We start from the raw sequence: 15647 nt of genomic DNA on the forward strand, positions 1-15647 counted from the left end.
TTTGCTTTGTAGGGCGGGTGGAGATGTCCCACAAGGTGCAGGAACCGCAGGAAGATCCCGCAGCAGCAAACCCCACAGGCAGCAGAGAGGGGCCCAAGGCTGAAGCCCGACTTCCCAGGCAGGGAGAGCTCAGCAGGCCCGAGGGCATCCAGGTGTTTGCAGAGCACATGCTGCAAGGGAGGCGTTTTGGGAGCTCTACCTGGTGCTTCTGCTGCTGTTTCAGGTGAGGGCAGCCTCGGGAAGGGAATTGAAAAGCAAACCCAAGGCAGCCAAAGGTGAAACCACCCGTGTTTCTGGGAGGGTTGTGTGAGTGCAGGAGCCCCTTCAGCAATCCAGGTGCTCCCAGCTGTGACGGCAGCTCCATCAGGGGAGGGCTCCTCTGATCTGAGCTCCGTGCCAGGGCAGCACGGCCTGATTTTGGGGAGAAAAACCTGTTTGTAGCCACCTGCTTTAGCATCCAGCCCCGGTGTGGCACCCTTAAATAAATGTGCTCTGCTCCATGAAGCCAAACTGAATTCCCAGCAGACTTGCACTCACAGAATCCCCCCAACAAGGCAGGTGAGCTGCTGGAAGCTGCTTTTGGGCCACGTTTGGGCAGAGTGGAGGGCAGGGGTCCCGGGCAGCTCTGCCCCCTGAGCGCTGGTGGGGGTTCAGCAGCTCCCCAGCCTGGGCAGCGGCTCGGGCAGCATTTGAAGGGTTAAAATCTCTAGGGAAAGAAGATCCACCTACTTATGCAGGGGGCGATGGGGGAGCGGCTTTGCTGGTAGCCCTTGGCGCAGCGGTTGCAGGTGATGCCGGTGACGCCGTCCTTGCAGGGACACTGGCCCGTGGTCTGGTTGCAGGTCTGGCCGGCGGCGCCCACGGGGTGACAGTCGCACTCTGCGGGGGGACAAACGCGACAGCAGGGTCAGGGCAGGGCACAGAGGGCACAGCTGGCGGTGCGGCAGCTCCCCCGGCACGGCTCTGCCTGCTCTGCCGCTGGCTCTGCAGCTCCGGGAATGAGCTGGGACAGAGCTGGCACCTGGCACAGGGGGACAGCGCTGGGGGCAGAGGGGACAGCGCTGGCTCTGTCACAGCCCCGCTGTGGGGACAGAAGGGCAGCCAGGGTGGCTGATGGATCCCAGGGACACAGCTCCTCACCCCCTGAACGCTGAGATCAGGAGCTGGCAGCATTTACAGGCAGGGGAGCAGCACCACCGCCCGCACCCGGCAGCTCCAAACCCCCCGGGCTCCGGGGAGAGCTGGCAGGGCTGGGACAGGGGCACAAACCCAGCCGGGCTCCGCCACCCCTCGGCACGCCCAGCTCAGGCAGGGAGCGATCCCTCGCAGAGGGTTGGGGAATTCATTTCACGTGCTCTCCGAGAAAAATCAGCCCGGTCCTTTCAGAGCTGTGGCTCGAGCCCTTTCCCGCTGAGCAGCATCCCTGGCAGCTGGCACTGCGGGCACAGGAAGGAAATGCCCTTGTGGGATGCAGGAGGGCTGGAGGAGCCGCTGTTCCCGGCCAGATGGATGCAGCCTTGACGGCAGAGCTGGGCAGATGTGAAAGGTTTGGCAGGGGATGTAAATACTGCACTTGAAAACATTCACCAGCTCATTTCCCACAGTGGGACTTTACCGGTGCAGCTGTTTGGGAGGGAGGAAAAAAATAATTAAAAAAAAAAAAAAAGCGGCATAAAGAAGAAAAGCCAAAAAAAAAAAAAAAAAAAAAAAAAAAAAAGCATCAGGGCTTGTTATCATCGCTGCTCCAAAAGGATTACGGCCTCGCACATTTGTTAACAGCCCTGATTTCTAAGAGCTGCAAGCGCCGTGCCAGACTGTGGGCTGCCCCTGCTGAGCCGTGGCAGGGCCAGGCAGGCAGGAAAGCTTTCCTTTTCTTCTGCAGCATCCCCGGGGAGGAGCCGGCCAAATCCCTCCCTGGGGAGCGCTGATCCCGCTGTCCTCCTGCCCCTCGGGGCAGCTGCCTGCCAGGAACGGGGGCTGGAGGAAATCTGTCCCACTCCTGGGCCCTGCAGGGGCTGCGCTGGGGTCAGTGTCCCCGTGGGCACCAGTGGCTTCAGACGCCCCCGAGCCCCCCAAAGTGGGCACATCACTCCCAAGAGGGCTTTTCCTGGACCCTGCAGCGCTGCTTGGTTCGTTCTGCACCCCCCTGGCTCTCAAACACCCCAAATCCGCCTCCTCTGGGGACACCCCAGAGCTCCAGCAAACTCATCTGGTGATGAGTAAGATGCCCAGACTGAGGCTCTTGGAGGCCGGGCTGAGAGCACGGAGCGCTCTTTGGCCAGCACATGAATAAATAAATGGCGCTGCTGCTGCTGCTGCTGCTGCTTCCTTCCCTCACGAGGGAAGAGCTGCCGGGGTTATTTCCCAGCCGAATCTCTCCAAGGTTGTCTCCCCTCTGCCCGAGCCGGGCTGCTGGGAGGGCTCTGATGTCCCCGTGTGTGATGTGCCCGGGGTCGCAGAGGGCACGGGTGGCACAGGGACTCACCGGGATGAGATCCCGGCCGAGCTCTGCCAGCTCGCTGTCTGCCACAGCGTGGGGAAAATCCTCTCTGGGCGCAGGGACGGGCTCTGTGTCCCCCGGTGTCCCCCTCGGGCCGCAGCCGAGCCCCTTCTTCCCCAAACTCCGGGAATCAGCAGCGGCTGGGCGCTCCCGGCGCGGGGAGGCGGGAGATGTTCTGGGCAGAGCCTGCGGATGTGGATTTGCTGTCCCCGTCCTCGAGAAACTGAACCAGCGCCAGCAATTAGGAGCAATTAAAGGTAATTTACAGTTCCCCGGCCAGTGCAAACACTTGCAGCCAGCAATTACAGGCTCTTCTCCTTCCCCAGCCGTGGAGGGCCCGGAATGGTGCCTGATGCTGATTTTTTCCAATCCGGTTCAAATTCCTTTGGGCTGTAACCCCAGAGTGAGGGAAGTCTGCCCCGGGATGCCAGCGGGGGGTGACTGGGCAAACAATCGCCTCTGCCTTTCCCGTGGGCACCTTGGGACGCACGGAACGCGTTTGAATTCCTGAACTTCCCTGGATTTCCTCCCTGAACTTCTCCCCTGGGCGCGAGGGTTTGTGGATTTGCTCATCGCCCAGCGAGGGGCGGGAATTCAGCTGAGCCCTCGGGCTGAGGACACCGCTGTGATCAGGGCAGGACAGTGTCCGGGTCATCCCTGGGATGATAAGGATAACACGAGGTTTTTCCTCATGCCTTGCCTGCAAGGATCACCCCATAGAGGATATGGTGGGATGGGAGGGAAGCACACGGGGATGAGGCTGGAGCAGGAAAAAGGGGTGTCTGCACTCTGTCAGAGCATCGGGGGAAGGGAAATAACTCTCGGGATCTCGTTTGCTCAGGAAAGCTTTAAGGAAAATTCATTCCGAGTGTCTGTGGCCGAGATGACCAGGAATTCCTAGAGAAAAATGAAGTTGTTCTTCAGTTGAAAACGCGGCTGTGGAGGAGAAAACAAGGAGCAGGAGTCTGTGCGGAGGCTTTAAGGGGCAGCGAGGGCAGCGGCCAGGGTGCCCCTGCTGCCAGCAGCTGATTTTCCCAATAAAACCACCGCGGCCTGGAAAGCAGGGAGCTGGGAGCACTCCCAGGTGAGCACCCTGAGCTGGGCTGCTCCAGATGTGAGGAGACCGCGGCGCCGTTTGCCAGACAGCCCCGGAGCGGCCGAGTGGATGAGGGGAGAGCAGCCAAAATCCGGAGCGCAGGAGGAGGCATAATTGGAAGGAGGGAACAGGATGGGGCTCATCCACGCTGAAGGGTCCCAATTACCCGCATCCACTCCAGGAAAAGATCTGGGAGTCAATGAAACATCTGGCTGATTGCAGCCGGGCTCAGAAGAGCCACAAGATGGGAAGGCTGTGCCGGGAAAAAGGGGGGCAGAGAGAGCGAAACTCTGAATTCCCATCAGGGCGCTATAGAAATCAATAGCACGTCCTCAGCTGGGAGCCGGAGTGAAAGGCACGGAGAGCACCCACGGAAAAAGATCGGGAACGCCTTGCCAAGAGACGGTGGAGGGCTGCCAAAGCAACGCGCAGCGCCGGGAAGGTCAGACAGGTGCTCCTCTTCACCGCTCCTCAAAGCCCAGCCACAAAGGGACATTGAGGGCGCTGAAAAGGCAACCTTCTCCGCGAGGAAAAAGGAAACGCTGCCTTGCACCGCACGTAATTAACTCGTAGGACTCCTGCTACGAGACACCATGGCAAGGGCCCAACAGGATTAGATAGGGCTCTGAATGAGAACATCTGTAGTTACATTAGCTGGGATTAATATATATACGGATATAAGCACTGCCAGGCAGCTCCTCAGCGCCGGCAGCCAGGAGATTTCCCCCGGGGCCAGGCTCTGCAGAACTGCCTGCCTCGGGCTTTTAGAGCTCTGTCTGGAGCTCCCAAATCAGCCCTTCTTTTCTGTCCAAACCTGCTGAGGCAGAGCATCGCCCAGCCCGGCCTTTCTGTGCTTCAGCTCAGGTTTGGGGTAAAAAAACACCTGGAAACATCTTGGGGCCGTGCTTGGGATTAAAAAAAAAACAACTAAAAACCACGGGTTTTCACTTCAGGTGGTTGAACTTGCTGAGATGGTTCTGCCCCGCTGAAGGCTGACAAATAGCACGACAAAAATGCAAATATTTTCGCAGCCCCGGTGCTGGGGCGGAGGTATTGCCAGTCGCTAATCCTGCCCCACACACACGTGTGGTGAAAAGTAAACAGAGGGATAAATCTCCAGGCTCAGCTCTCCTCAGGTGTGACCTTTATGGAGAAGGTGCCTGAAAAGATCTGCATTTTTGGAGAATTAGCATCTTCCTGTTTTCGGGGAAGCTGCTTCCTTGGGAGGTTTTCAGGGCGATGAAAAAAAATCCTTTTGCCTGGACAAGAAAAAAAGAAAGGCTGGGTTTGCCAGGGTGTCCAGATTTCCTCTTGTCACCATGGATGGGGCAGGATCACAAACCTCACAGGGCTCCAGATCCAGCCTCTGGACTGAGCAGGGACCCAACAATGAATTAAAATGGAAAAAACCCTGATTTGCAATAATCATTGATGAAGGCTCCTGTATTCAGAATTCACACTCAGTTTGAAGTACAAATTCAATCACATTTGTACAAATACAAATTCAATCCCAGGTAGCCAATGTGCCTTAGGTGCACATTTCTATTTAACCAGCCTTTAAAATGCTTTTCCAGACTCATGGCCAAAAATTTGCTTCCCTTTGGTTGCTTCCCTTCTTTCCTCCAAAGACTTCAACAGGAGTAAAAAAAAAATAAAAATAAAAAAAATCTGGCTACAGAAAACTTCTGCTGAAAAAAAACCCAAACCACAACAAACCCAGGTTTGTTGTCAAAACGTCAAAACAAATCCAATGTAAATTCTCCTGTTGCCTCAACAACGCATCCTGATGCAGCAAACATGTCTCACTCAGCCTTATGGTTTAGTGTTTAGAGGGGCGGTTCTGGCTTTATTACCTAAGTGAGGGTTTTTTGGTTGTTTTAGAGTTGGGTTTTTTCCCTGCTCCGCTGTCTTTAGGAGCTCAGGTACTTTCAATCCTGCTCCCTCTGAACACATCTTCCCAGGGAACTCGAGGTGTGGGAATTCCTGGATTCTCCCACAGATGAAATCCATCCCAGGGGTGACCTTGCAGTGGTCCCAAGGAGGGCAGGGTGTATCCAGAGCCTTTCTGTCTTTGGGAAATCAATTCAGAAGAAGCAGGGCTCCTTCCCTTGGACACCTATCCCGGTTATTTGTCCATGGAGCAGGGAAGTCTGAGCGAACCTGCACACCTGAGCGCTGAGGAGAGGTTTGTGCTGGCCCTGGGGATGGGAGAGCCCACGGGCACTGCCAGAGCATCCCCAGCACGGGCAGCACATCCTGCAGATCCCAAACCCCCAGGGATTTATGGCGAGGAGAAGCTGGAATTGGGTGTGCACCCACCCAGTCTGGTCCCAGCTGGTTGGCAGAGGGGAGTCGGGGTGGAAAGTCTCCGTGCGAACTCTGAATCCCAACAATGACCTTAAATATTAACCATTAACTGCTCTGTCAGCCCGTCTGGCACACTGGGAGCTGGGTTTCCCCCTCCAAAGGATCGTGTTCGTGCTCAGCGCCCCTCGGCACATTCTCCTGGAGATTTAAAGGTTTCCTGCCAGCAGAACATGAATTCCTCCTTTTATCGGGCAGAGCCGAACAATCCCTGGGTGTCCCCTGCTGTCCCTCCTCCCTCGCCACTTCTCAGGGCTCTCCCGTTTCCCCTCCTGCCCTGGCACCCGGGGGAGCCAAGGGCTCTGGTGCCCCGCACTTGGGGCCAAATTTCACAGATCAGACCTTGGCTTTGTCTCCTCCATCACAAGGAGCAGACGGGGCCACAAAGCCTCCACTGAGCCCGAGTCGCCGCTAATCCGCCGGGGCCTTGGAAGCCCGGCAATAAATCCACTTTTTGGGCAGGGGCACCGTGGGCAGGCATTAGTGACACACACAATGGGACAATTATGGCTGCGCTTCCCCGAACGCTGGAAAAAATTCCCTTCTTCCAAAATTGTTAAAACTTTCCCTGAGAGCTCCGCTTCCCACGTAACTCCAGCAGGGCTGGAGAAGCTGCCAGGGATGCTGAGGTGAAGCGTTGGGGTTTTCCTTCACCCCCATTTTGCTGGGAAGGTTTGGGTTTTGTTGTGGAGGATGCCATCCCTTTGATTTATTTTTCCATCAAAAATGTTTTTGATTTTGATTTTTTTCCTTTTCCAGCTCAGTGGGGCACGGTGGCCTCATGGATCTGAAGCAGAACCAGCTCCCCCTGCTCTCGTGGGAGATTGTTGCACGAGGAGGAGTGGGTTGGGAATGCTGTTATTGAAGGGGGGAAATAAAAAAAAAAAAAAAACAGAGGTAAAGTTTTCCTCTTCCTGATGTGTTTTTAGCCTGGCTCTGGAGGAAACGAGGTTCCTACAAGTGCATTCTCCCACTAATAATAAAAATCCAACCTGGCAGCGGAGCAGAAGTCCCGGAGATAATGAGGTTGCCACAAGGCTCGGGAAAGGAGGCGGTGGGGAAGGTGAGGGAGAAGCTGGGAAAGCTCTGCAGGAAAGGATCCTTTTGGTGTGCACGGCCCTCACGGGACACCAAAGCATCCACAGTGGGGAGAGTCCCCAAGAGGAGGGAAAAATCCCAGAGAGAGCTCCTGGGGCACAAATCCCAGCCCTTCGTCTGTGATGCTCTGAGAAGCATCTGTTTAACTGGAAAAGAAATCCTTTCCTACCGAAAAATAATTAAAAAAACCAAAAAACATTTTCATTTTAGTAGGCTGAAAACCAGAGTGTGGGGATGAGCAGGGCTGAGCTTGGGTTTAATTCTCAGGATCTGAGAGCCTGAAGCGCTTCCCACTCCTGAGAACCGGTCTGAAGCAGGAAATTATCTCAATTATTGGAAAACATTTATGGGGAAGGCAAATTATTCCTTTTCTTTCCTCTGTCCTGTGGATATGCAAAGGTCTGGCTGCGCGAGTGAATTTAGCAACTTTTGTCCTTAGTCTGAGAGCAGCGATGGAGAGTCGGGCTTTAGTCTGGTTTTATTTTCTTAATGGGGTGCAAATTCCCATCTATTGTGTCACCACTTCTGACAAACCACATCCCGACCCGCCCTCCGGAGTCGCTCCTGGATGTGTCTCTGCTGGAAACCCAAACCCAAAGCCCAGTTGGGAAGGCGGCCGGCTCCCAGTTTATCCAGTAAACTCCTCCTGGGCACCGGCATTGCCAGGATGTGATTTTTCAGGAATGCAGAGCCGGCTCTTGTCAGGGAATCGACGCTGTCTGCATTTTCCTATTCAGCTGGATCATCCACGTGTGTGCCGTGGAGTCGGGGCTCAGCGGTGAGCTCAGCTCCCCTCTGAAGGGGCTGAGGTGGTTTCCATGTGCCAGTGGAGATTCCAGCTCCTTCTGAGGGGCCCTGGAGCAGCTCCCTGGACTCAGCAGTGTCCTGCCCTGAATTCCACAACTCGGCAAACCCTGCCCACCCTGCCTCACACGGAGGCAGCCTGCCCGGTTTGATGTTTCTGCTCATCCATCATTGAAATGTGGATTTTAATGGGTTTTTAAAAAGCTGGCATGGGCTGGGAGATGCCTTGTGCTGAGCTTGAGTCTTGGACAAAAATTCACCTCTTTTCCGTGGTGTCAGTACTGCTCATGTCCCTCCTTTCCTCCGGGATCCTTCCAGCCCGGGTGGGTGAACGGTGCAGCTCTGCCCTGGGTCCTGCTGAGGAGGCGACACTTGGTGGCACTGGAGCTGCCCCAGGACACTCCCACAGCGACCTGTGAGCATGGACAGCTTAAAGCTGCGTTTCTAGAAACCTCCTCCCATGGCCTGTGTGTGTCTGGGGGTTGTGATGCCAGGTTTTGGATGCAGAAGCCAAAAATCACCTCTCAGGGCGTGCAATAACATCGATATAAAGAATTAAGGGGTCGTGGGGAAGGGGTGACTCCGGCACAGCCACTGACAAATGCAGGACGGAAATGCAACTGGAAAATCCTTCTTGTGGCAGTGGAAGAGAATCTCCACAGTCCTGGGGAGAAATTAAAGTCTGCGCTTGGCAGATCAATGCCTGGGAAGTTTGGAATTTCTCCAGGGATTTCTCAGAGGTGACCGAGCCCTGACACAAGAGCCTGACCCAAGCCCTGCCAGCACCATGGGCTGGCTCCTCTCTCATCTCAACAGTAGCTCCAGCTGGAACCCAAAGAGGAGCGAAAGGAGGACAGGAAGGGAAGGAAGTCTGGCCATTAAGGACGACTCCCTGGGGTGAATTCCTGGAAAGCATTGCCTTGGAGTTTGCCTTAGAGTCACAACTGAGCTGGACGGGAGATGGGCATCAAACTGAGGCAGCTCTGGAGAGGGGAGCAGCTCCCTCAGGCTGCATTTCCCTCAGCTGAGGTGAAATCCTCAAGGGCAGAGCTGTGCTGGTCCCAGCAGAGACCTGCAGAGAGGAAGGGCTGGGGCCAGAGCCCTGCAGGAGCCACCCCTGCTGGCCCTGCTGGCCCTGGAGCCCCGCTGTGGGGATCCAGCCAGGCCATCCCAATGCCTTTGGCTCCTTCTCTCCAAGTTTCAAAGAAGGAGACATTGTACAAGCATTTCTACAGTCCACGCTCCAGCTGGGGGCTTTGTCTGCCCCACCCCACCTGCGATCGGCGGTGACAGGGGACATCTCCAAGGCCGGAGGGATGGTGACCACGATTGGGACCGTGGACAGCCTGGCGTCCCCATCCTACAGCAGGGCAGCAGCCGTGGGACACCTCTGGCGGCAGTGACACCATTCTCAGCCTCTGGGGTCTCCCCCGCGCCACCTCCTGCGCCCCAAGTGCCCACGGGACCCCGAGCAGGAGCAGCGAGGTTCCATCTCCCCCGAGGTTCCATCTCCCCCGAGGTTCCATCTCCCCCGGCCCGGCCCCCAGGGAAGGAGCTCTCCGCTCTAAGCTGGTCACGCAGCTCCCTCTATAGTCAGTGGAGAGAGACGGGGACTGGTGCCACCGTCCCTGTCCCCGGGGGCTCTGCTCGGCTGTCCCGGCAGCACCCGGAGCCCAAGGGGGTCGGGTTCTCCCGCACTCAATGCCTGCGGCTGGGTGGGGAAAACCCTTTATCTGCACCCATGACACCAAGGCCGGGAGGCTGAGCCCGTGGGACAGATCCCACCTCCCTCTGCTCCAGGCCAAACCGCCTCCAAAATGCAAATGTCAGCTCTTGACCCTCGGTGGGTGCAGGCCAGGACGGGCAGGGAGGCTGGGAGCGCTTTTTGGGCTTTGCACAAGTCATCAAATCCTCCAGCACAGCTGGAAAACTCCCTGGGCTGCAGCAGCACCAGGCACACAGACAATCCCATTTCCTCCCAGAGCCCTGATGAGTGCGACCCCTCCAGGTGCCAAATCGTGCCCCAGCACGAGGGGTTTGTGCTGGCAGCCTCAGCACGAGCGCATGCAGAGCACGTCCCGTTTGTCATCTTTTCATCAAAAAGTGTGCAAAGCCTCTCCCCGCAGCGCAGAGCCGTTTCACAGCCAGGCCGTAAAACCCTGCAGACTCCCTGCTCCAATGGAATTAAATTAGTGCCAATAATCTGGCAAATATCAGGAGGGAATTTAATCAAAAGAACCAACAGCAGGGCCCTGATTTACAGCGGCCCACGGCAGAGCTGGGTGGACGAGGGTTTGCAGGACCCAGATGTGGAATTTCACTTGCAACATCATTTGGAGCAGAGGGAAAGAGAAGGAGCTGGAAGCGGGGCTTCAGCGTGCTGGGAGCTCTTGGTGATTTCTCAAAAACCAGGGAGGAAAGAGGAACAATTTGTCTTTGTCTGAGTCTAAAAACATGAGAATTTCCTATACCCCGAGTTTTGCTGCTTCTCAGGGCAGCCCCCACAGGAGGGGTGTGCCCAGGACCGGGGGTGTGATGTTTGTGCCAGGACAAAGGGCATCCTGCTCCCCTGCCCGCTGGGATGAGCCCCTGGAGGAGGAGCAGCGGCACCACCGGGCTCCTCCAGCCCAGGATCCGTGGCTGGGGCAGGGATCAGCTGCAGCCTGACCTCGGAATGCCAGGGGAGCCCTGCCTTGGTGTCCCAGGGCTTGCCAGGCCACCCATCCGCAGCAGCCACAGCCACCATGCCCAGCTCCATCCTCAGCTCCTAGCCAGGGAGGAGAGCTGGGAAAAGCAGGAATGAGCACCTGGGAAATATCAAAAATATCTCATTGGAGTCATTTTTCACCAGGTTCAAAAAAAGGGGCAGTAGGACTGTCTGAAAAAGGGATTTCTTTTCTGCTATGGCAAAAAATGTCTGTTTTCAGTAAGGAAAGAAAAACAAAAAAGGCAAAAAATTGGAAATGCTGGAGTGGAGACCCAAAACTTCCCAGCCAAAAATACTGATCTGAAGCCAAAAAGCTTTCCATTTCTTGTTGAAATGAGTCTTTAGAGAGAAAAGAGCTGAGCATTTCTGGGGGAAACCCCAGCGTTTTCTAACCTGGCTTCTGAATGTTTGCCTATTCCTTTGCTGCACCTCGGGTTCAGGATTTCCATCTCTCCCAGCAGCAGCTGAGAGTTAAAAGGGTTCATTTACAGCATTTGCTCTTCTTGCTGCTCCTGCCGCAGCTGAACCCCAGCTCGCCCCCACGGCCACACGAGGAAACCTCAAAATACTCCCAGCTCAAAATAAACCCATTTCCCCTTTTTGTGTTCTCTCCTCGTCCAGAGGAGTGACAAGCTCTGCGCGTGGGCTCAGCTCTGCCTGACGGGTGGGAGCTGGAGACGGGGCTCGGAGGAGGCTGATTTAAATTAATTCTGCATCTCAGCCATACCTGGGGCTTTGTGCCCCTCTGCCCCTGCAGAGCGATGATCAGGTAGGAGCAGGTGAAGCACCGTTTGTGAGCGATAATTACAATTTATTTGGAAGTCCTCCTCAGCAGTGAGGGCTCCTATCCCCACAGCCTGGTCCTCAGCAGAAGGCTGGGGACAGCAGGGACAGGTGATGGCAGGGGAGGTGGGTGGCCTTGTCCTCAGAGGTGACAGCAGGGAATGTGGGGGGCACGGGAACTCATTCCAAACAGCAAAAAAAACACCCAAATTTCAACCCGGTTTGGGCGAGGGAGGAGCGGGAGGAGCTCGGCAGGAGAGGCGGGGAGAGGCCGGGGAAGGAGGAGCCGAGCGTTCCCACCACCCCAGCCCCGAGGCCGTACTGGTGGAGTCCAGGAAAACCCCTCAAACCGCCCCGGGGGCTCTGGGAGCCCTGCCGGGACCCCAGGAGAGCATTGCCTTTGGCCTTAGCCCACGGGGAAAAAAACTGCCAACACTTCTGGATGAAAAGAGAACAACTAGAATTTAAATTAGGTAGTGGTTCAGTTTGTCACAGGGTGAAAATTTGGAGTTTTGGGTTTTTAGAATGGAAGTGGATAGAGGCAAGATGGAGAATTTTGCGTGGTGTCTTAAGTTCTTCTTCTTCTACTCCTACTCCATCTTCTGCTGTGACGGTGGCACAGAGACATTGGTAGAATGTGGGTGATGTAGAGAATTGCGTGTCTAGAATTGGTAGTGATTATTGGTACAAAATTGTAAATATAGTATGTTTCAAGAGTTAATTAAGTTAGAAACCTTTAAGAGACCTTGGACACCAGGTCTGGTGCTCTTGGCAGCAGTGCCTTTCAGCCTACCGAGCCTGACTTTGAGACAAAAAACTCAATAAACACCTTTCAAAACCAAGCTGCAAGCCCTGCTCTTCTTTCTAACCCTGCCATGAGAACTTAGAAAAAGAAAAAAAAACCCTAATTTAGGAAAAACCTTGGACAGGAACCACAGGAGCGTACCTTTGCAGGCCTTGCGGTGGGAGATGGGCTTGCTGAGGTCGCGGTAGAAGCCCTCCTTGCAGTAGTGGCAGTGCCTGCCCGCCGTGTTGTGCCGGCAGTTGAGGCACACGCCGCCGCTCTTGCGCCCCGACAGCTTGAACAGCTCCATGTTGAAGCGGCAGCGCCGCGCGTGCAGGTTGCAGTTGCAGGCTGGGAGAGGCAAAAGAGGGGATATTGTCACCATCCGTGCCCAAACGGGGAGGTGACAACCCCGGGGAGGTGCTGCCGACCCCTCTGTGTGTGACCTGGTGTCCCAGGGCTTGCCTGGCCACCCACCCGGGGCAGCCACAGCCTCCATGTCCATCTCCATGCCCAGCTCCATGCCCAGCTCCATGTCCATTTCCATGCCCAGCTCCCATGCCCATCTCCATGCTCAGCTCTGTGTCCAGCCCCATGCCCAGGACCAGCCCGGCAGGCTCTGGCACAGCCCCATGTCCAGCTCAATTCCCAGCTCCATGCCCAGCTCTATGCCCATCTCCATGTCCAGCTCCATGCCCATCTCCATGCCCAGCCCCATGCCCAGCCCTGACCATCCTCCTTTCTAACCCCCACCCCACCCGGCCTGACACCCAGTCAGCCAAATTCCCACCCGTGCCCCCCCTCGCTTTGATTGCTGTGACTGAGCTGTCCAATTCCTCCACCATATGCAGCCTAAAGTCAACACCGGCTCTATTTTAGCAGGGGGCCTTTGCAAAGGACAACTTTGGGACTTCAAAAGCTCGACCCCTCGCCCGCCTCTCCCCGGAGCTGTCACGGGGCCATCAGGAGGCAGTTTGCTGGGGCTCTGTGCTTTGCTGAGAATTTTATAGCTTGTTTTCTTTTCCCGTGGCTTTTATTTGCTCTTCACCCCTGAACAATGCAGCTGTGCCATGCCAGCCCACAGCTGGGCCCCTCGCCTCGGCACGGAGGTGTCACAGCTCCGGGCTCGTCACCTTCCCTCACAGCAGAGACGTCTTAATCCCTCATTCCTTCCTGTTTACCTTATGGTGCTCTCCCGACACAAAGCCACGCTGTATTTGCTCAATTATCGAATTTCAGCCCGGAAAATGAGGGCGCAGCCCCGGAGTGTTTCTCAGGAACAATCCCCAGCTGACACACGCCGTGACAGCTCAGGGGACAGCTCAGGGGACAGCTCAGGGGACAGCTCAGGGGACAGCAGAACCCCCCGTGCCCGTGTCCCCAGCGGGGCAGAGCCGCTGTCTCCGTGCTCTGCCACCCAAATTCCTGTGCCTGACACGGAGAGGACAAACCTCACGTCCCCCCCGAGGCTGGCAGAGCAGGAGCAGCAGCCCCCGACGTGCCGATGGTGACAGGGGCGGCTTTGCCAGGCGTGAGGGACAGAGATCCCTGCCAGGAGCTGGGCCAGGGCTCTGAGCGGCGGTTGGGCTCTCCTGGGGTGAGCCAGCAGCCTGCAGGAGCTTTTGTCATCTCCCCGCCAGGACACGGCCGTGAGGGAGCCCGGGACAGCGCGCCTGCCTCCGCGGGGAACGGCTCCTCCAGACCCGAGCCGGTCCCACATGTGCTGAGGCTGCACTCTGAGCAGCTCGGAGCAGCACGGGAGCACGCACCAGGCGCTGCTGTGTGTGTCTCCCCCCGTGGGTTTTCCCCTCGCGTGGGAAGCTCAGGAAGAGCCGCCTGCTGTGCCCTGCTGGAGCTCAGCTCTGCCTCCTGCTCACCCCACACGTGCTGAGCAGCCCCGGCCCACGCCACGGCTCCACCACAAGAAGGGCTTAGGAGGTGATTCCCGCCCCGCAGAGTGCACTGGCAAAGCTTTTTGGGAAGCAGGTGGGGGTTTAAATTCCCCAAGCCTTGTTTCCAGAGCAGGGCTGGGACACAGGGAATGGTCTGCGGCCACACCTAACCCCCAAGGCAGCACCTGGAGCCGCGGCACAGCCTCAGGACTCGGCTCAAAGGGAGGAGAAAGGATTTAAATCCCTCAGTCTGAGGGTTACTGTAGGTTGTGACCACGTCAGCACATCTCCATCGTTCAAAGCCTCGAGGCTCACCAGCAGCTCGGCCTTTGGTGCCACAGACCACAGGATTTGGTCCCTGTGGATCAACAGGAGGGGACATTTCTCTAGGGAGTGGCGTGGCCTCACAGAAGCCTTAGTTCTCCCTTAAATCTGTCAGAAATTCATGTTTTCCCAGGAGAACGAAAGCTCACCTCCTCCTAAAACTTGTATTTTAGGAGAGCTGGACTTGGCACTGGAGTATTTTGCAAGATTGCATTGGCAAATCCCTTTTTAAAATTCAAAGCTGAGCCCACACGAAGAGTGAGTGAAAAATCTTCACATTTCTTTGGGTTGCTTGATAAGCAGAAAACGCTTTCGCAAAGCCAAGAAAACAGAACTCTGGGGATTTTCTCGAGCGCTTTGCTAACATTCCCACTGGTGCCACCAGAGCAGAGCTGCACAGGAATGTGGAGGAATAAGTGGAGTGAGCGGAGCTCCTCCCAGCTCTGCTCCCAGGATCAATTTGCCATTGGTGTTCCAGGGGTAGGAAAATCCTGAAGAAGGGAAGAAGCTGCAAGGAGCTCCCCAAAACAGCCATCCCTGTCCTCATCCAGAGTCAACGACCTAAATCCTGTGGGTGCCTCGGGGGATGAACCCTCCAGGGAGGCAGTGAGTGAGCTGGGAGATGATCTGCTCTGGTCCAGCCCCACTCCATGGCCAGCACGGCCTCCCTCGAGCTCCCCAAGGCATCCAGGGGGTGACAGCCACCCCTCCACTGTGACCTCTCCGCTTCTTTTGAAGCTCAGCCTCGCTTCTGTCTCCTCCTTCCACTCCCAGGGCACCGAGGAAACAGCTGGAAACAGCTGGGCAGTGATTCCTGCCCAACCCCGTACACCTGGCTGCTTTCCCAGCATCCCCCCCTCCTGCTCCACCTGTCTCTGCAGTCAGAAGGGGCCAAACTGAGGGAGAACGGCTTTAATTGCAATTACTGTGTCCACCCTGAGTGCCTGAGCTGGAGTGGCCAGTGCTGTGACCCTCTGGCCACCAGGCAGGGCAAGCCGGCAGCTCTGCCTGGGGCCTGCTGGGTTTGCAGAGTGCCCAGTGGGACAGGCTTGGTTTGGGTGAGGAAAGATCCCCATCCCATTTCTCCTGACAATGGCACACAGGGATGGATGGACTGAGGGACAATCCCCATCCCATTTCTCCTGACAATGGCACACAGGGATGGGGGGACTGAGGGACAATCCCCATCCCATTTCTCCTGACAATGGCACACAGGGACGCAGGAATTGGGGCAATGCAAGGAATGTCCCAGCCACGCGTCACAAAGTCCTTGTGGGGACAAGGCTGGGCTGGGA

General features: G+C 56.4%; 1 protein-coding gene across 1 annotated transcript in view; it reads right to left on the minus strand.

Moving 5' to 3' along the window:
• Positions 1 to 15647, minus strand: part of NTN1 (netrin 1) — a 69621-nt gene that overhangs the window by 15834 nt on the left and 38140 nt on the right. Inside the window, exons 2-3 of the mRNA XM_066200411.1 lie at positions 12299 to 12487; positions 730 to 879 (exon numbers count right to left, since the gene is read on the minus strand). Of these exons, the coding sequence (XP_066056508.1) occupies positions 730 to 879; positions 12299 to 12487 (339 nt within the window). The remainder of the gene's footprint in view (positions 1 to 729; positions 880 to 12298; positions 12488 to 15647) is intronic.

Source organism: Chamaea fasciata, unplaced genomic scaffold, assembly GCF_029207755.1.
Source record: "Chamaea fasciata isolate MVZ Bird 193981 ecotype frontalis unplaced genomic scaffold, bChaFas1.0.hap1 SCAF_19, whole genome shotgun sequence".
In the NCBI taxonomy this organism is placed as follows: Eukaryota; Metazoa; Chordata; class Aves; order Passeriformes; family Sylviidae; genus Chamaea; species Chamaea fasciata.